At 41.9% G+C, this 21,582-nt stretch overlaps 1 protein-coding gene across 9 annotated transcripts in view; it reads left to right on the forward strand.

Moving 5' to 3' along the window:
* The window catches only part of PDZK1 (PDZ domain containing 1), a 53,893-nt gene that overhangs the window by 31,203 nt on the left and 1,108 nt on the right, over window positions 1–21,582 (forward strand). For 5 of the 9 annotated variants that reach the window (XM_061120985.1, XM_061120986.1, XM_061120988.1 and 2 more), the window contains exons 2-8: window positions 7,004–7,215; window positions 7,977–8,223; window positions 10,165–10,301; window positions 11,150–11,345; window positions 13,248–13,444; window positions 19,560–19,775; window positions 20,472–20,768. In XM_061120985.1, coding sequence (XP_060976968.1) covers window positions 7,006–7,215; window positions 7,977–8,223; window positions 10,165–10,301; window positions 11,150–11,345; window positions 13,248–13,444; window positions 19,560–19,775; window positions 20,472–20,768 — 1,500 coding nt within the window. In that variant the 5' untranslated portion in view covers window positions 7,004–7,005. Of the gene's footprint in view, window positions 1–2,207; window positions 2,279–7,003; window positions 7,216–7,976; window positions 8,224–10,164; window positions 10,302–11,149; window positions 11,346–13,247; window positions 13,445–19,559; window positions 19,776–20,471; window positions 20,769–21,582 lie in introns of those variants that run through there. The other 4 variants (XM_061120984.1, XM_061120989.1, XM_061120991.1 and 1 more) reach the window with 4 other exon arrangements.

Consider the following 21,582-nt stretch of genomic DNA (forward strand, 5'->3'; position numbering starts at 1 on the left):
CTCAAATATTTCTCAGGAGACAAACTAAGTACCTTTAAAATCCCCTCACTTCTAGTCCTCCCCTGCAGTGAGTGGAAGTGGGGGGCTTAGGAGCATTTCTGCCCATGGTATTTTTTAACTGGACCTTTCCACTTATAGCAACTATCACGGAACAGAGGGCTTTTTGAGGTGCCAGTGACAAGGCAGTGGCACTTCACTGCTGGGGATCCCACTGACCTGGGGATCAGTTAAAACGGAATCTCACTATTTTCACAAACTAGCCTTGTTGGGGGGAAGTCCTGCAGGTTCTAGACCCAAACATACGAACTGAGGAGAAAATGAGGCTTCCTCCTAGCCTTGGCCAGCTAAGCTGAACCCTTCTGGTGGTTAAGTCTCACTTTTGTGGTCATGATCCTCTCAGGAGCAGCTCCTGCTCAGACCTGTGGTCCACCCAGCCCTGCTGGGAGAGTGGGTGTCCCCTGGGACTGGGTATGAGCCCATGTTGATGGACCTGGGAGACCTTTGCCTGCCTTGGCCTTGGAAGAGTCTCCTGGATCCTACCAGACATTTCTCTCCTGTGGAAAATCACGTGGTGGCTTCAGTCCTTTCTCTGGCCACCTTCATAGGTCCTACCTGCCCTCCTCCCTAACTTCTAAGATGTACCTGCATTTTCTCCTTGACCAGGGACATATTATTCCCTTTCCTGGTAGCAATGATCTAATCCTTTTAGAAGGTGGGGTCTAAAGGTTCGATTAATAATTAAGTTTGATTTTAAAAAATCTCTTTGGCTCATACCTGGAGTCTTTCCTACCTACCAGCTGGCACTTTGTTCTCCTTCCCACACACAAGCAACTTTGTTGCCAAGCTCTTCTCAGAGCTCAGAAATGGTTAGAGCTTTCTTTCATTTCCAATATTTTATTTTGGCTATTTTAACTGGGGAATAAAGCTGACTGAGGGTTTGATGGACTCCAGTTTCATACTGCTCATATGATGTTGTAGAAATCTATGGGCCTTCATTAATTACATATCTATCTACCATAGGGTTCTGATCCCTGTGTTCTCAGGAAGTGGAAGATGAGGGTGGGGGCTAAAGAAACAAGATCTTTTTTTTTTTTTAAATCATTACCTTCACTTGTTTTTAATTTTTAAACATTGAAGTATAATGATTTACACTATTCTGTTTCAGGTGTACAACATACTGATTCAAAATTTTTATAGACTATACTCCATTTAATGGAGTAGGAAATGGTAATCCACTCTAGTATTTCTTGCCTGGGGAATTCCATGGATGGAGGAGCCTGGTGGACTACAGTCCATGGGGTCTCAAAGAGTCAGACATGACTGAGCAACTGAGCACATACATACTCCACTTAAAGTTATTATAAAATATTGGCTATATTCCCTGTGCTGTACAATATATCCTTGTAGCTAATTTATTTTATTCACAGTTTATATCTCTTAATCCCTGACCTATGTCTTGCCCCTCTCCCCTTCCCTCCCACCACTAGTAACTACTAGTTTGTTTTTTATATCTGTGAGTCTATTTTTGTTTTGTTATATACATTTTATTTTTTAGATTCCACATATAAGTGATAACATATAGTATTTGTCTTTCTCTGATTTATTTCACGAAGCATAGAACCCTCCAGGTCCAGCCGTGTTGTTGCAACGTTTCATTCTTTTTTGTGGCTAAGTAGTTTTCCATTGTACATATGTACCACATCTTCTTTATCCGTTCATCTGTCCATGGACACTTGGGTTGCTTCTGTATCTTGGCTATTGTAAATAATAGTGCTATGAACATTGGGGTGTGTATCTTTTCAAATTAGTGTTCATTTTCTTTGGATATATACCTAGGAGTGGAATTGCTGGGTCATATGATAATTCTATTTTTAATTTTTTGAGGAATCTTTGTACTGTCTTCCACGCACCCATTTACATTCCCACCAGCAAGTGTATGAGGGTTTCCTTTTCTCCACATACTCATCAACACTTGTTAGTTGTGGTCTTTTTGATGACAGCCATTCTGATGAATGTGAGGTGATATCTCACTGTGGTTTTGATTTGCAAGAAAAGGAGGAAGAAACAGGAAACAGTATTTTTAAAAATTTATTTCTTAATTAGGGGAGAATTGCTTTACACTGTTGTGTTGGTTTCTGTCATACATCAACATGAATCAACCACAGGTTGAGTCTCCCTCCCACCCCTGACCCCGTCCCCTCTTCCAGGTTGTCACCGAGCCCCAGGCTGAGCTCCCCGAGTCATACAGCAAACTCCCACCGGATCTGCTCTACGTGTGGTAATGGATGTGTTTCAGTGCTACCCTCTCAATTCTTACCGCCCTCTCCTTCCCCCACCGTGACAAGTCTGTTCTCTATGTTTGTGTCTCCACTGCTGCCCTACAAATAGCTTCATTAGTACCATTCTTCTAGATTCCATATATATGCATTAATATCTGATATTTGAGGAAACAGCACTCTTAAATACAAAGGTCCTTCCCAGCTCAGCCCCAGGTTCCAGAGTCCCAGGCATCCTCATCATGGAGCAGTGACAGTCTTGCTAAAGTGACGGATTCCAGCCCTGCTTTAGGGGCCAGTGTAACACCAGGATGTGGACTAGACCCACAAGGACTGACCTGTACCAGAGCCCAGTCCTCTTGACTCCTAGCTGAACCATCTCTATACAAGATGGCAAAGGAGACAAACAGTTTTAGGGCTCTATGTAAGTCCAGGCTTTGAAGGTTTGATTGGCTTTCTGCACTGATACAATTGAAAGTGTTAGATATTTTATCAATTTGAGGTGGGGACCAGCATTAATCCTTTAGTGGTTGAATTGTGGGGAGGGCAAACAGGGTGGAAGGATGTAACCCGGGGCTTGGAGCAGTGGCTGTTTCCCCATCAATGTGGTAGCGTTTCTATCAGTATTTTCATCATTGTGAACTGGCTCGAATTCTCTGGGCTTCAACCATAGATGTTGAAAAGACACTCTGACCTTGAACACCTGACCCTTCAAAGACATAAGTGCAGATCCGAGTGATTACTCTCTGGCTGTTTGAAACTTGAAACAAACAAAACAACTTGAGATTTTGCCCAGAAATGCATTTGTGTTTCCTTTTATTTCAGACTTTCAGGTCTCTATTTAGATACAGGAAAGCTTTGCTCTTCTCCCCTCCCCAAACACTAGACTGTCCTGCTATCAAGGAGGTTTCACTTTCCATCCTTGAGAGTAAGACCCTGTGGTTGCCACTGCAGAATGTGAGATGGCTGAATTTTATGGGTGGGTACCTTATTATTTTTTTGGGCTCCAAGATCACTGCAGATGGTGATTGCAGCCATGAAATTAAAAGATGCTTACTCCTTGGAAGGAAATTTATAACCAACCTAGACAGCATATTAAAAAGCAGAGACATTACTTTGCCAACAAAGGCCCATCTAGTCAAGGCTATGGTTTTTCCAGTGGTCATGTATGGATGTGAGAGTTGGACTGTGAAGAAAGCTGAGTGCTGAAGAATTGATGCTTTTGAACTGTGGTGTTGGAGAAGACTCTTGAGCGTCCCTTGGACTGCAAGGAGATCCAACCAGTCCATCCTAAAGGAGATCAGTCCTGGGTGTTCATTGGAAGGACTGATGTTGAAGCTGAAACTCCAATACTTTGGCCACCTCATGTGAAGAGTTGACTCATTGGAAAAGACCCTGATGCTGGGAGGGATTGGGGGCAGGAGGAGAAGGGGACGACAGAGAATGAGATGGCTGGATGGCATCACCGACTCGATGGACATGAGTTTGAGTAAACTCTGGGAGTTGGTGATGGACAGGGAGGCCTGGCGTGCTGTGATTCATGGGGTCGCAAAGAGTCGGACATGACTGAGTGACTGAACTGAACTGACCTTAGAAATGCGTGGATTCCCTGATGGCTTAGTGGTAAAGAATCTGCCTGCAATGCAGGAGACTCCGGTTTGATCCCTGGGTTGGGAAGATCCCCTGGATGAAGGAAAAGGCAACTCACTCCAGTATTCTTGCCTGGGAAATCCCATGGACAGAGGAACCTGATGGGCTACAGTCCAGGGGGTCGCAAAGAGTTGGACATGACTTAATGACTAAACAACAACTTTATTACTTTTTAAAAAATTAATTTATTTTAATTGGAGGCTAATTACTTTACAATATTGTAGTGGTTTTACCATACATTGACATGAATCAGCCATTCTGAACCCCCCTCCCACCTCCCTCCCCATCCCATCTCTCAGGGTCATCCCAGTGCACCAGCCCTGAGCATCCTGTCTCATGCATCGAACCTGGACTGGCGATCTATTTCACATATGATAATATACATGTTTCAATGCTATTCTCTCAAATCATCCCACCTTACCTTCTCCCACAGAGTCCAGAAGTCTGTTCTTTACATCTGTGTCTCTCTTGCTGTCTTGCATATAGGGTCATCGTTACCATCTTTCTAAATTCCATATATATGTATTAATATACTGTATTGGTGTTTTTCTTTCTGACTTACTTCACTCTGTATAATAGGCTCCAGTTTCATCCACCTCATTAGAACTGATTCAAATGCATTCTTTTTAATAGCTGAGTAATATTCCACTGTGTATATGTACCACAGCTTTCTTATCCATTTGTCTGCCGATGGACATCTAGGTTGCTTCCATGTCCTAGCTATTGTAAACAGTGCTGCGATGAACATTGGGGTACATATGTCTCTTTCATTTCTGGTTTCCTCAGTGTGTATGCCCAGCAGTGGGATTGCTGGGTTGTATGGCAGTTCTATTTTCAGTTTTTTAACGAATCTCCACACTGTTTTCCATAGTGGCTGTACTAGTTTGCATTCCCACCAACAGTGTAAGAGGGTTGCCTTTTCTCTGCACCCTCTCCAGCATTTATTGTTTAAACAAACAACTTTAGGAATGAGCATTCATATGATGATAATAAACAGCCTCATCTCTTTTTTTTTTTTTCAGCCTCATCTCTTGATGAAAATATCTAATGGTCTTTATTTTGAATAATTATAAGGATATGTTTAGAATTTTGTAGGATTTGGATGAAGAGTCTCTATAATTACCTCCAAATTTCAGAGGGATTTTCTTTGTTTTCCTTCAAGAGTTTTCAGGCCTATGAAATTGACAGCTGATAGGAATCTAGGAGTAGGTTTGGACACAGATGTGAATTAAAGTTGGAAAATGGAATCGATGCTTGTGGATAGATGATCAGCAGAAAGAGAAGCCAAAGGTCAGAGTCAGAAGGACCACACACAGATGCCTCTGTGTGAGAAGCCCCACTCTGGTGCTTCCCTCTTCTCCCCTAACTGCCTACTTCCCCCCGTTCCCCCCAAAGCAGCATCTTCCTGGTGGCTGGTCCTGATACAGTAGAGCGGCTAACACTCTCTCAAGTGTGGGTGGCAACCTTGGTGATTGTGTCTTCACTTTTCTCTGCCCTTGGTCCTCAGTGGGGTGAACTCAGCCTTAAGTTCTTATCAGGCCCTGGTAAGACATTACTTGAAACACTGTTTCTTGTTTCCTTGCTGCTTAGTCATCCACGCCCCTGGTGGCTTGTTTGCCAGACTCTGCAGAGACCAAGTGAAGTAGCCACAGGGTCAGGCCATGGGAGGCTTTCTGCCCCACGTGTACTGTGTGTCTCTGTGGGCACAGAGGTCAGAGATGGCCATCTGGAAACGCCATGCATGGCTTCTAGGGAGCCTATTCACCCTCCCCACCCCTGTGCAGTTTTCTGCTCCTGTCCTTCCAGGAGAGACGAATGGTTTATTCTGAGTTACTGGTGGGGAGCTGTGATGAGGAGAACATGAGGGTTTGCCCGGCAGGCAGTTGACCCAGCAGAGTCTAGCCTCTGCTTTACACACACCAGCAGTTCTGGCCTCTGTTCTCAATCCCCTGGAAAAAAAATTGCTTCCACCAGGAGGGGTTGGGGACCCCTGGCCGGAAATTTTTTTTAAAATTTTATTGATGTATAGTTGATATACAACTTTGTGTTCTTTCTGCTGTAAAGCAAAGTGATTCACTTATACATATTTTTCATATTATCTTCCTTTATGGTTGATCACAGGATAGTGACTATAGCTTCCTGTGCCTGGCAGGAATCTTACACTTAATGACTGGGTGACAGGGCTCCAAGCTTTTACACTTTTCCTTTCCCCATCCTGTGGCCCAGGACCTCGATCCTACAATGGGGTGAAAGAAGTAGCAAGGTGGGTGGAAAAAGAAGGGGCTTCAGGAGGGATAAATCTGACCCGGCAGTGGGAACCCTCTCTCTGTGGGGGAATCCCTATTCCTCTCTGACTAGAACTTCACGGTCCTGGAAACTACTTTTCTGTTTCCAATGTGTCATGTCAGCTCTTAGGTCTGGCTTCTCTGATTTTTAATTATTTGAGGTCTTCCTTAACTTGTCCCATCTCACCACTCTAATTTTTCAGGTCTTGGAAAAGTCATTTCTCTAGGAAGCCGTACTTTATTCTTCCCACCCCATTCCTTGCTCCAAAGACTCTGTTATGTTCTCCCTCATCACTCTGTTCTTCCCTAGAAGATCATTCACCACATGTTTCTGTAAAAACATGTTCTCCCTGACATGAGAGGAAAAGTATAGATTTGTCTTGTCACAGATTTATCTTCAACGCCTTGAACTTGGCAAGCCCTTCAGATATTTAAATGAAAGTGGACTTGGATTTTCTAAAAAATTTTAAGTAATATATTTGGAACTAATTTCTTTTGGTCAGGGGACAAAAGGGAATTTGGTTTTGGAACTACTGAAATTGAAGCATCTGTGTCCAGTACCTAGCTGAATACATGGGTCTGAAACTCAAGTGAAAGGTCATCTTTGGGGAGGAACAGATTTGGAAATCACTACCAAGTCCTGGAAGGTGACCTCCCATACCCCAAATGTTGCTACCTGAACAGCTGGGAGCTGGTGTGATTAGAAGAAAAGATGTATAGGAGATGGAGTACAGATTTCTCACCCCAGTTAGACTCTTTCTCGAGGATTTACCCATTCGCTTTTTATCACAGAAATGGCCTCCACCTTCCACCCCCGAGAATGTAAGCTAACCAAACAGGAAGGGAAAAGCTATGGCTTCTTCCTGCGAATTGAGAAGGACACTGACGGCCACCTGGTCCGGGTGATTGAGAAGGGTAGCCCAGCAGAGAAGGCGGGTCTCCAGGATGGAGACAGAGTTCTTAGGATCAATGGTGTCTTCGTGGACAAGGAAGAGCATATGCAGGTAAGCGGGACATTTGGAGTTCTTGAAGGATCCCTTTAACCCCTATATCTCTGATGATTTTAGTTCTGGGTGTTAGTGGAGCTTTCCTGGCTGCCACTGGTAGGGCAGGACACCTTTACAGCTCTACTCTGCCAGCTAATCAACTCTCCTATGATTAACCAAGAACTGTAAAAGTTATTCCTAGGTTTGAGTAGTGTCAGGTCTAATGTGCATTGCATATTTGCTATGTGAACGGGACTATACTAAGCAATTTCACATTCATTATTTTGTTAAATCCTTGGCACAACCCGTGAGGTACCATTTGACAGTCGAGGAAGTGGAAGCTCAGATACCTTAGCTTGCTAATGTGTTCACACAGTGAACATATGGGAGTGTCTGACCTCACCCCAATTCTATCTGCCTCTAAGTGGGTGCTCTTTCACTGTACTATGCTGTCTCTGTAGACTCAGGACATGCTGTGCTTCGGGACAGCATTCATCCCGGGAGAAGACCAGTCCTAGTAGAAGTTCCCTGGGCTGGGCTTGGGCTGCACTCTATAGAGTCCAGTGGTGCTAAAGGCCCAGCCTAATCTGTCCCTGGATCTTGGTGGGGCCCAGGTGGAGATGGCTGGGAGATGATCTACTGACTACTCGAATGTCAGGGGTCAGTTGATAGAATCTCCAGAGTCAGATGGTGAGCACTGCTCTCTCACCCACAACCCTCTACCACAACCTGATAGAGGGTTACTGGTTAAAGTTAATCTTTCTCTTTCTTCCTCTTAGGTTGTGGATCTGGTCAGAAAGAGTGGGAATTCAGTGACTTTACTAGTTCTGGATGGGGATTCCTATGAGAAAGCCATGAAAAAGCAAGTAGACTTGAAAGCATTGGGTCAAAGTCAGGAGTCGAGTTTGAACGATAAGAAGCTGCCCTCTGTGATGAACGGAGGAGCACAGATGTGGACGCAGCCACGGCTCTGCTACCTAGTGAAGGAGGGGGGTAGCTATGGCTTCTCTCTGAAAACTGTCCAAGGTGAGCTTGAAGGTGGGGCAGGGACAAACAGCTTTCTGGAAGAGAGAGATTGGTATCTGTTAATGACTTCGTTGACTAACTCGTCAATTGCTATGGAGATTCAACAGCAGCCTCTCTCTCCCTGGCCCTTCCTTGGCACAGTTGTGCAAAGAGGGATCAGGATGTTGGACAACAGCACTGTGGAGGGACACTGGGCACTCCTGTCTCCCTGTGTTTGTTAAGCTGAGCCCTCGAGGCCAGAGGGTTAGAGGGTTGATGCTTCTTTGGGGGTAAAGATGGAGGAGAGAATGGAGAATAAGAGGCAAGAAAAAGGAGGTTCTCCGTGAACTACTTTTGAATTAGAATGATATCTCTTTTCATCTCTGAGTGTCCAGGTGGTCACTTATTCAAAAAATCCTTGCACACCTATTTATGTATCAGCTGCTGTTACAGTTGCCGCAGGCACGGCCAAGATCCCCACCCTCCTGTGGCATCAAGATAGTACCCTCAGCTGTGGCTATGCTCTGAGATGTCTCCCTGACCTCTAGCTGAGAGGTACAGTGATTTGAGAAACCCCAACCATCAGAAAGTACTAGAAGTTCTGTTCCTAGAATTTCAGAGTTGCAGGCTGACCCATGAACAGTTGACCGTGGTTTTCTAATGGTTTCACTGGGATTGAGGTTGGAACCATAGCTGAATTAGGGTTTTGGTTCCACCTCTAACGTTGCTCCTTCCCTGTTCTTTCTGTACTAGAGAGGCACTGGTGGCGGGTCATAATTTGGTTAAGTGATAAAGAGCTTCCTAGGTGGCTCTATTGGTAAAGAACCTGCCTGCCAGTGCAGGAGATGTAAGAGATGTATGTTTGATCCCTGGGTTGGGAAGATCCCCTGGAGAAGGAAATGGCAACCCACTCCAGTATTCTTGCCTAGAGAATTCCATGGACAGAGGAGCCTGGTAGGCTATACATAGCCCATGGGGTTGCAAAGAGTCAGACATGACTGAGCAACTAATGCTTGGCTTGGAAAGAGTGGACTAATACTAAACATGGTTTCTAAGGCTTATTTAACCTGTTAGCAACAGAAATAAACTAGCTATAAGAGATATCTCTTGAGTTTGTCAGTTGTTAAAACACAGTGATATAGGTGGTCAAGGGAAGCTTGGCATTTCTCAGAGGTTTATTATCAGTAATACGGTAAAAAAAGAAAAGAAAGAAAGAAAAAAAGAAATTGCAATTCAGACTCTATTCATTTGGCCTCTGTGTAATGTCTGTGGTGAAAAGTTTAAATCAGCTTTATGAAGAAAATGTTTTCTTCATGACAAATATAAAAAGGTAACAGGAGAAATGCCAAGTATTTAAGGAAGCAGAGTTTAAACTATTATTATTCTTTACAAATGGTTTATGTAGTCATAATGAAGGTACCCTTTGCCTAGGCTGAAATATTAATATCTTGAAAGAACTGATAGCATTCCTCTAAGAAGCACCTAAATCATACTTCCTGCTAATCCAGACTGACTGTGTGTGTGTATGCTTTCCTCTCTTCCTGTGCCTGTTTTCTTTAGCCTGCATCAGTGAGATTCATTCAGTCCACTGGGATGTGGTAGTTGGACAGAACAGAGCAGATGCCATCTAATTCTACAAATGCAAAGGAGAGGGAGTATGACCCAGTGATGCAGAGTGGGCATGATTTGCTACTTTCTGGTTCAAGAGGCCAGTGCCACTTGAGATTCTTTCTGTGTACTTAGTTGGGCTCAGAAATCCTATTCAAATCAATGAAAACCAACTGAGTAATGGCTGTGTCAAGTTTGTGCTATGAGTTCTAATTGTCCTTCTGTATCAAAGTCTATTTGAGTTAGCCCTAAAATGCGAAGTTCTAGTTTTATATTATTGGGAGAAAACCCTTTGCTGTTAGACTTTCAGTGTAATGGAGTTGTGACACTTGTCTACCCCCTACTCTCCTTCAGGTAAAAACGGAGTGTACATGACTGATATAAAACCTCAAGGTGTGGCTATGAAAGCTGGAGTCCTGGTTGATGACCACTTGATTGAAGTGAATGGAGAGAATGTAGAGGATGCCAGCCATGAGGAGGTAGTTGAAAAGGTATATCCCAAAGGAGTACTTTTCTCACCCTTAACTTTCACTCTGCTCTCATCGGAAGCGACAGGAAGACAGGAATGGTAGTTTATGATGGGAAGACTATGAAAATGGGAAGCTAAACCTTTGTATTAACAGCAAACAGACTCACTAGTGGTGTAAGCAGTGTTAACACAGGGTTTCAGAATGAGGCCTTTGCTAGTTTCATGTTGTCTTGAAAAGTGTTCTAAAGAACCATTATCTTCTGGATCTTATGTGTAATTGACTGGAATCACTCTCTAAACTTGTAATAAATTCAATGTTGAACCAATGTTACTAAAGTGTTTTAATACAAGCTGGAAGATGACCAGTGTGGGTGATGAATCTCGAGTTACACATGGGGAGTATTTGATGTGTTATACCCCAAATCTTATGCCCCAGCATGATTCCACGATGCATGAAAAACACTCAGAGGTTTTCCTTTGGGGTCATATGGAACCTTGAAAATTGACCAACTTTATCTTTTCTTGGTAGAATGATATTTCAAAGTAGACCTTTATTTTCTTTTCCAAATTCCTTTCCTAGTCTTCACCTAAGTACCTTTCTGGGTTTTCTGAATTCCAGCTTTCACTTGGGTTCAGTTAGCATCTGTGTGGGTGACATCACACTTAACAAAGGGAGAAACAACTGTATAAGGGAAGATAAATAAATACCAGTGAAGTAGTACAAAACAGTATTACAGCTTAAGCTCAGGACTTACATCCCATATATCCTGTTTAATCTATAGACTGTGTGCCTCAACACAGAAACTTTTCTATTTCCCAGCATCTTTCTTGGAGACTGATGGTGGTCCTCACCTGTGAGTGTTGTTGCAGGTGAAGAAGTCTGGAAGCCGCATCACGTTCCTGCTTGTGGACAAGGAAACTGACAAGCACCATAGCGAGCAGAAGATAAAAGTCAAGAGAGAAACAGCCAGTCTGAAACTGCTACCCTGCCAGCCCCGTGTAGTAGAAATGAAGAAGGGAAGCAATGGCTATGGTTTCTACCTGAGGGAAAGCCCAGAACAGAAAGGTAAGGCACTTGAACAGCAGAAAACTTGGCAGTGTAACCATCCAATTCTTCATCCCAGTGTGACTCCAGAGTTCCATTAGGCCCCCACAACCCCCCGTCAGGGTATCCTTAGGTTTTCATAGCAGAATTATAAGGCAGAATTTTGGATCTGAGCAGTAGCATGCTAGGTTTCCTTGTGGTATAAATACTCCCACCATGTCTGATTTCAAGCTACAACATGCTGTTATAGAATGCAAAGTTGAGAAGTATTCTCATGAGCTGGTTTGAAACAGCGCCAACACACCACTAGATCTGAGGCAGGGGTGTGGGTGGGGATCTGGGACATGAATAGAACCAGGAGTCTTTCTGATTCCCTGTAATTCAGTAAGAATTAAGGTCCTCCTACACAAGCTGAATACATTAGGAAAAAAAATGTAGGTTCAGGCCATGAAAACTGTTATTCACCCAGAAGTTGCCATTTTCTTTCCATCATATATATTTACATTAATTTATGAAACATTAGTTTGACTCATATGGTATAAAAACATCCTCAGGATCTTTGAGAATATCGAATGAATGCAATGAGAATTCTTCAGTCAAGACCCCTATTTACTAGAGGAGATAAGACACATATGTCCATAACTGAAGGTAGATGGTGAGAAACATCTTAAAACAGGGCAGTTAAGATACTATGGCAATTCAATGTTGGAGCAAGTTTTTCTCACTAAAAAGGTATTGGGAGGCCTCATAGTAAAGGTAGCACTTGAACTCTGGCTTTGTAGTATGAATAGAATTTGGGCAAGCTGATGGGGTAGAGACAATAAGTCCAATTCATGAAGATAGGATTGTGTGAATAAAGCAGGAAGACACAGGTTCAGTTTGATGGCCACTTAAAGTACAGCACAGAAAATCAAGTTAGAAAGGTCAGTTGAAGAGACATATGATGGACTATGAGTGCATGGTGAGGAGTTTAGACTTATTTCCAGAGTTAGTGGGGAGTTATTCTCTCTCAGTGTGAGAGAGAAGAAAAATTAAGCCTACATTGGCTTGGGGGCTTTACACATCTCAATTACTCCTAATAATTTTGCAAGAATTGCTGAAATTGGGGACTTGAAGAAGATACAACAATTTTTACATGGTCAAATAGTTCTAGTACAGCTAGAATCAAAATTAGGTCTACTTAGTTCCAAAGCTCACACTCATGCTGTCGTGCTTGGGAGTGACTTGCTCAGATGTTGCATCAAGATGAACCTGAAGGCAGGTCTGTACTGGAGAAGGCAAACAAGGAGGGGAGAACAACTGATAAGGTAGCAGTTTAGGAAGAATTCAAGGCAGGAATACAAACTGCATTTCAGGCAGAAGAACTAGGGCTCCAGAAGAGATGTGTAAAAATATTAAGGTAGCACTGAAGGACTTGGCTGATTAGACACAGGGAGTGGATGCTGAGGAAGAATCATGCTACGTGTCAGTGACAGGAGGATGGTGCTCCCACTAACAGGTGACCAAGAGATGCCAAGCAACTAGCTGGAAAAGTGAAATTGGAGCTTGTTAAAACTGTATGAGGGGCAAAAAAAAAAAAAAAGGGTGAGAGATCTGAAGGCTTCTAGTAAAGATGGTTCAATTCCTGAAGACTCAACACCCAACAAGGCAGATGACACTTTAGAAGGCCCCCGAATGTCTGCTAAGCTAGAGTGAACCTCAATTCTTGTGTTTATTCCTGGAATGAGTTCTGACCAAAGATTGAGGTGGATAGGATGCGTATAGATATCCTAGTGGGAAGGACAGGAGTTGTATTCAGCATGCCTTTTATATCTATTTTATAAGGGCTTTAGGCCCCAGCAGAAATCCCTCCATTTGTTTTCTAGGGATCTTTCTGATAATTTTATTTAAATTTTATTAAAATTTTTTTTTTGGCCGGGGTAGGTCAAATCATCAAGGACATAGATTCCAAAAGTCCAGCAGAAAAGGCTGGCTTGAAGAACAATGACCTGGTTGTTGCTGTCAATGGCACGTCTGTGGAGTCCCTTGATCATGACAGTGTGGTGGAAATGATTAGAAAGGGCGGAGATCAGACCTCTCTGTTGGTGGTAGACAAAGAGACAGACAACATATATAAACTGGTAAGTAATACAAGGTCACATATTCATGAATTAAGGTTGGGTCCATTCACTCATACCCTCAAATTTTGGTTAAGTTACCACTTTGATCTTCATACTGAAAGAGGCATAACAATCATCATTAACACTGCACTGAAGCTCAAATTGGTAGATAAGAGAATGTGATGGGTTCATGAGGTTTAAGTCCTTGGAAATAAGATTTTTGAAAGAATTTGCAAATATAACTGCAGAATTTCTCCTGGTGACCTGGGAAAAATCTATGAAAAATAGCCTGGAAATAAGCAGATGTAGTCCTAACTTTCTCAAATAGAGAATGACTAGATTTTAACCTATAGACCAATGTGTTCTATCAATCCCATGTAAAAGCCTAGAAGGGATTATTAGTTTATAAACCCTTAGCAAGGGAGTAGAAACACAGATTCATCAAGACCAAGCTGTGTCAAATTAACCTTATTTCCTTTTATCTTTTAGTCACAATACCTATTGTCTGCATATTTTAAGGTCTTTTATAACACTTTTATCACAAGAATTAAGGTTCACTCTAGCTTAGCAGACATTCGGGGGCCTTCTAAAGTGTCATCTGTCTTGTTGGGTGTTGGTCACAAAAATGAACAAAGATGAACTTGTTCTATGTGATATACAATAGAAGCATCCAAAGGTATATAAATGATATAGAGGGAGGAATATTTTGGGTGGTAGAATTAGCCTCCTTCAGATTAGAAAAACCTGAAGCTTAGACAGACTAAATGATTGGCTAAAATCACCCATTTTATCAAAGACTGAAGTCAGTATTTGAAAGCAAGTTTTAATTTATTATGCCATACTCCCTCCCAGCACATTTTGAATAGACATTTCAAGACATTTGTGTAAAGAAGACTAAAGAGTGAACTGGATGATAGAAAAATTAATGGGTTTTTAGCTAGTTGAACCACCATTCCTAAGAGTACTTGATACTGGACCAAATGTCAACCCGAACAGATGTCTAATAGCATGCTGTTTGTTCCTAAGCTAGTATATTATTAAATGTGGATGGAGACATGGAAAACCTATTTAATATACTTAAGTCAACAGTTCAGTTCAGTTCAGTCGTTCAGTTGTGTCCGACTCTTTGTGACCCCATGAATCACAGCACACCAGGCCTCCCTGTCCATCACCAGCTCCTGGAGTCTACTCAAACTCATGTCCACAGAGTCGGTGATGCCATTCAGCCATCTCATTCTCTGTCATCCCCTTCTCCTCCTGCCCCCAATCCCTCCCAGCATCAGGGTCTTTCCCAATGAGTCAACTCTTCGCATGAGGTGGCCAAAGTACTGGAGTTTCAGCTTCAGCATCAGTCCTTCCAATGAACACCCAGGACTGATCTCCTTTAGGATGGACTGGTTGGATCTCCTTGCAGTCCAAGGGATGCTCAAGAGTCTTCTCCAACACCACAGTTCAAAAGCATCAATTTTTCAGCACTCAGCTTTCTTCACAGTCCAACTCTCACATCCATACATGACCACTGGAAAAACCATAGCCTTGACCAGACGGCCCTTTGTTGGCAAAGTAATGTCTCTGCTTTTTAATATGCTGTCTAGGTTGGTCATAACTTTCCTTCCAAGGAGTAAGAGTCTTTTAATTTCATGGCTGCAATCACCATCTGCAGTGATCTTGGAGCCCCCCAAAATAAAGTTTGACACTGTTTCCACTGTTTCCCCATCTATTTCCCATGAAGTGATGGGACCAGATGCCATGATCTTAATTTTCTGAATGTTGAACTTTAAGGCAAGTTTTTCACTCTCCTCTTTCACTTTCATCAAGAGGCTTTTTAGTTCCTCTTCAATTTCTGCCATAAGGGTGGTGTCATTTGCAAATATGAGGTTATTGATACTTCTCCCAGCAATCTTGATTCCAGCTTGTACTTCATCCAGCCCAGCATTTCTCATGATGTACTCTGCATATAAGTTAAGTAAGCAGGGTGACAATATACAGCCTTGACGTACTCCTTTTCCTATTTGGAACCAGTCTGTTGTTCCATGTCCAGTTCTAACTGTTGCTTCCTGACCTGCATACAGGTTTCTCAAGAGGCAGGTCAGGTGGTCTGGTATTCCCATCTCTTTTAGAATTTTCCACAGTTTATTGTGATCCACACAGTCAAAGGCTTTGGCATAGTCAATAAAGCAGAAATAAGATGTTTTTCTGGAACTCTCTTGCTTTTTCGATGATCCTGATGAACTATGGACAGAGGTTCGTGACACTGTACAGGAGACAGGGATCAAGATCATCCCCATGAAAAGAAATGCAAAAAAGCAAAATGGCTGTCTGAGGAGGCCTTACAAATAGCTATGAAAAGAAGAAAAGCGAAAAGCAAAGGAGAAAAGGAAAGATATTCCCATTTGAATGCAGAGTTCCAAGAGTACAAGGAGAGATAAGAAAGCCTTCCTCAGCAATCAACACAAAGAGTTAGAGGAAAACAACAGAATGGGAAAGACTTAAGTCATACAGATGACTTAATGTGTTGATGAATAGTTACTAGAGACTAATATTTAAAATATCTAGTCAAGATAGAAGAATAAAAACTAGTAAGTTTTAAGTTTAATCAGGAATATATTTCAAGTACTAAACTAACTTAAAAGTAAATTGTATAAATACCAAATGGTGAGGCCTGAACTGATGACTATAGAAAAAAGTGCAGAAAACTTGATGACACTCTAAGTAGCTGCCCCTACCCAAAAAACTCAATTTAAGGTTACATTAATTGACATTTGGCTTTTGAAGATGATAGTATTACTGTTCTGAGTTGATCAGACTACACCTGAAATTACCAGTAATGTAATTTTGGGTAAATTACCCTCCCTGTGCCTGTTTCCTTCCTTGTAAGGTGGGTGTATCTATGGCGAAGGGTGGTTATTAAGCGTTAAATGAGTTAATCAACAATGTGTCCAGTCCTGACAACCTCACTTTAGGCCAGTGTCAAGAAAGATAACCAGGGAATAGGTTTTGTAAGACATTATGTGAATATTTAGTTTGAATAACCATAGGTTTTAGGGAAGAAAGGAAAACATTGTCAAGAATTTAAAAGGCTAAATGGTAACTATGTAAGGTAATGGATCTGTGTTAATTAACTTGATCATGGTAATGATTTCACAATGTATATGTGTAGCAAATCATGATGTGTACACCTCAAACATATACAACTGTAACTGTCAATTACACATGTTAGAGCTGGGAAGATACATGAAGCAAAAATTGATGAAATTGAAAAGAGAAATACAATTCTACAATAATAGTTGGAGACTTCAATAGCCCATTCTCAATACTGGATAGAACAATCAGACAGAAGTAAGGAACTAGAGTACTTGAACAATGCAAACCAGTTAGATCTAACAGTCATACAAAGAACACTCTACCCAACAATATAATACACATTCTTCTCAACTCCACATGGGATAGTTTCCAGAATACACCATGTGCTAGGCCACAAGTCAAGTCACAAGAGTCAAAAGATGGAATCAACCCACGTGTCCATTGACAGATAAATGGATTTAAAACAAATAACACACACACACACACGAATTTGAAAGGCTATTACATGTGGGAAGTAGACTTATTTTTGAGGTGTCCTGTGGGGCACAGCTTAACCAAATAGAGAAGGCAAAAGGAGCTAGCTTTTGGCTTAAAGACAACCAAAGCTACCAGGAACAAGCTCTGCAGAGTGGGGAGCTCCCAGTTGGAGGAAAAAAATCAAACAAGTCAGAAGGTCACTGCAGTAGCTGCTGTAAAGGGAATTCAGGCATCAAGTCCTCTTCATGCATGCTTGCTTGTGTGCTTGCTGAGTAGCATCGGCCTCTTTGCAACCCCATGATGGACTGTAGCCTGCCAGGATCTTCTGTCCATGGTATTTTCCAGTCAAGAAAATGAGTGAGTTGCCATTTCCTCCTCCAGGGCATTTTCCCAACCGAGGGATCAAGCCTGCATCTTCTGTGTCTCCTGTGCTGGCAGGCAGGTTCTCTACCACTAGCACCACCTGGGAAGTCCCAGGTCCTTTTCAATGCCTCCTAATCTTATGACAGAGTGACTTAACTATAATTTTAATGTTTTGATTAGTATGAGAGAAACTGGATCTAAAAAGATGCCTGTCTCCATCCTCTTCCTCCCTCTTCTCTCCCAAAGTAAGTTCCATAGATGGGTAGGTGCATGATGGTTGGATCTTTGATATATATATATATCAGTGACTAAAACAAAACACTTAGACCAGTTCTTGGCACATACCAGACACCCAAATATTTGAATGAAGATGAGTAAAGACTCATTACCGTCCTCTACCTGAAGACTAGCTGCTATTGTCAGATATAGTTGATCTGTAGTGATAGCAGAAGTATTTTCGCATGTGATGAGTCACTCTGACAATTTCCCACATTTTAAAGAGAAAGAAATGTGGGAAGATTTGCAAGTATAGCATTGAAAGATCTGAGGTTCATTGAATTGGGTAAGTAAGAGGTTCTGTGCTGGTGCTACTCTTTTAAAAAAATTTTTATTTTAGGTTGTGCTGGGTCTTTGGTGCTTCGAGAGAACCTTCTCTAGTTGTGTGCGGGTTTCTCATTGTGGTGGCCTCTCTTGTTGTGAAGCACAGGTGTAGCACACGGGCTTCAGTAGCTGCAGCTTGGGGATTCTAGAGGGCACAGACTTGAGTAGTTGTGATCAACAGGTTTAGTTGCCCAGAGGCAGGCAGGATCTTCCCAGACCAGGGATCAAGCCCATGTCCCCTGCATTGGCAGGATTCTTATCCACTGTATCATCAGGGAAGTCCTGTGCTGGTGCTACTCTTGTTTAGAAAGGAAGATGCGGTCTTGGGGTAAAACAGATGATACTAGGACCCCAAATCCAGTTTTAGTCAGAAGTAGGAGATCATAAACCTAAACTCTGCAGGCTGGCTAAAGGTGAAGATGGCTATGGCTTTCACTTAAACGCGGTTCGGGGTCAGCCAGGCTTAGCATCAATTGTTTGGTTTTCTACTCATTGCCTAACAAATGTCCTGCACACCTGTGGGCAGTAATTAAACTGCTGATCCAAAATCTTACCATATCCAAATATACAGCTACATAAAATATACAACTAAAAATTCTCTTAACTAAAACCCACAGTCAGCTAAACTTTTCATTCTGTAACAAAAACTAGTCCTATGTTTCCTGTTTCTCTGCCTTTTTATATTTAAGACCATCACTGCCTTCTTCACATGGACAGTCTGGGAGTTGAGATGGATTAGAAGTATTTAAAGATAGTGAGGAGTCTGGATGGGAGGGAGCTTGGGAGAGAATGGATACATGTATATGTACAGCTAAGTCCCTCTGCTGTCCACCTGAAACTCTCTCAACACTGTTAACTGGCTATACTTCAATGCAAAATAAAAAGCTTAAAAAAAAAAAAAAGGAGTCTAGCATAGCAGAGTGTCAGCTAATGGTTATAGCAGCAAATAGTAAAACAGAATACAACAGACAGGACTGGAGCAGGGAGTGGGAGAAGCAAGTAGTAAATGACTGGAATTGACTTTTGTTACCATATGTGACTGTGTGATTGCCAACTTCCTCTACCGACTCCCCCAAATGATCACTGTAATTCAAATAGTGACAAAAATATCATCTTATGTTTCACTTTCTCTAATGTGTTTGAGGGGCTCTGAACAGTTCTGAAGACCATCTCACTGAGGGAAAGGGCCAAGTGAACCTCCTCTGCATGAGGTATTGGGCAAGTCACTCAATGTCTTATAATCTCCCAACAGGGAGACTGCTGACAATTTGTTCAGTGACTTGCTCACTATCATGGAATCAGAATAAACTAGCAGTTCTGTTAGATATGGATCCTTGTACAACATTCTATACTGCTTTTATTTTATGTGTATGTACATTTGCTTACACAAATGTATGTATGTTTGTTTATGCTCATTATTCGGTAACTAAGCTCAATCTTCCTTTATACCTTTTCCGTTTGGGGTAGTCGAGATATTTTACAGCCCACAACCAGATGTATCTGGAAGAGGAGTGGAACATAGTGGATACCTTATAAATTAAACCAGCACATTTAATAAAGTGTAAATTCTCATACTTATCATTAATGTTTTTTTCCACTTTATTTTCAAAAGGCTGGCTTTTCTCCATTTTTCTACTATCAAAGCCAAGAGCTGCCTAATGGTTCTGTCAAGGAGGCTCCAGCTCCTACTCCTGCTCCTCTGGAGGTCTCAAGCCCAGAGGAAGTAGGAGATCATAAGCCTAAACTCTGCAGGCTGACTAGAGGTGAAGATGGCTATGGCTTTCACTTAAACGCGGTTCGGGGTCAACCAGGCTCATTCGTCAAAGAGGTATGGTGAGCTGGTTCCAGCAGCCCAGTGAACACAGCCACAGTAAGGAGAGTCTCAGTTCCTCCCACTCACTAATGGCTCAGTAAAAAGATTACACCAAAGGCCTACACTGAGTGTCTCACTTGGGTTCAAGTAAATACTGATCTCCTACCCTTTAAGATAGCTATGAGTACATCAAAGTTCACATCATTTGTTTCTGAAACATCTGTGTGTCTCTTTAGACATTTCAAATCAAATAAACAGAGTGAGTGGACATGACTGTAGTTGATAGTCACTACTAACAACTCTTGTCTGGGAGTAGTACTTGTTTGCTTCTGTGTGTCTGGCATAATGCCATTACCCTGCAGATACTGACAGTTAGAAGACTATCTCTGTAGCTCTCAAGTTGGGAATGAAGATGGGGGACCTATGGAATCTAATGCCTTCACCCTGGAAAGCACCATATGAAAGATATACAATAGGATATTCAACCACTGTGAACACTATTCTTTTGAGTAGCACTTATGAAATTGTAGCTTTCATAAGCAGAAAGCATTAGGGCACCATTTTAAACTTCTGTACCTCAAGGAGAAATGTCTGTATTCTCAACATGACTGAGAATAAATTCTCAAAGCCCTCATCTCTCCTCTGCAGAACTGCTAGTCTAACACTCTGTGGTCTCTGTTTGGAAGTGGTAACTCAGAACTCTGCTCACAGGTGCAGAAGGGCGGCCCTGCTGACCTGGCTGGGCTGGAGGATGAGGACGTCATCATTGAGGTGAACGGAGTAAACATGCTGGATGAGCCCTATGAGAAGGTGGTGGACAGAATCCAGAGCAGTGGCAAGACTATCACACTCTTAGTCTGTGGAAAGAAGGCCTATGATTATTTCCAGGCTAAGAAAATCCCTATCGTTTCCTCCATGGCTGATCCGCTGGATGACGACCCTGATCCTGATGAAGGAAGGCTGGAAGAATCAGAGCAAGACTCACACACGGCAGAAGAACGAGAACGAGTGAGTGGTGACACATTGCTTTTAGTGATCTAACTAACCAGAGTACGGTAAAGTCCTTAACAAGTGCACCATGTATCTACGCTTTCCACAGTTCTCCTAAAACACTAGAAAATTACACTGTAAAGAGAACCAGCAAATTCAGTGACCGTGGGTGACAGGAGGTAGTTTAAGAATAAACTTATTTTTCATAGCATGGAGTTGACAGTAACTTATCAAAATTACAATGAAAACACCAGAAGAACCCAAATCAGACTATTTACATACAAATTCTGGAATTGCCATTTATCACTCTTGGGTAATAGGCTGGGTAATTTACCAGCCTTGGGTAACAAGTAACAGAAAACAATGGATTTATTCTCTGTGCTTCAGTTTCCCCACCTATAAAACAGAGATAATCTGTAGGATTGTTATCAGGATATATTAAGACTGTTAAAGTCTTTGAACAGTGCCTGGTTCATGCTGAGCATGAAAATGAATGGTGGTGGTTAGAAACAATATTCTTTTTAAAATAACTGGCAGGTATTCAAGTTTCATTACTGGGGAAGAATAAACATTATTCTGTTTGTATTTCATTTAGATAAATTCCTTGACAAGTCTCAATTTCTCTTCATAGATGAACTTGAGGTCCAAAAGTAAACTATCCAAGTTCATAAAGGAAACGTATGACAAAGCCAAGACTCTAAATAAAAGTTTTACATTTTTTTCATTACATTATTTCTGCAGATTGGTAATCTAAAAAGCAAATACTCATTTTTAATGAATATAAGCTGTCTTAGTCTGTTTGGGCTGCTAAACAAAATACCATAGACTTGGT

This window comes from Dama dama, chromosome 20, assembly GCF_033118175.1.
Source record: "Dama dama isolate Ldn47 chromosome 20, ASM3311817v1, whole genome shotgun sequence".
Lineage (NCBI taxonomy): Eukaryota > Metazoa > Chordata > Mammalia > Artiodactyla > Cervidae > Dama > Dama dama.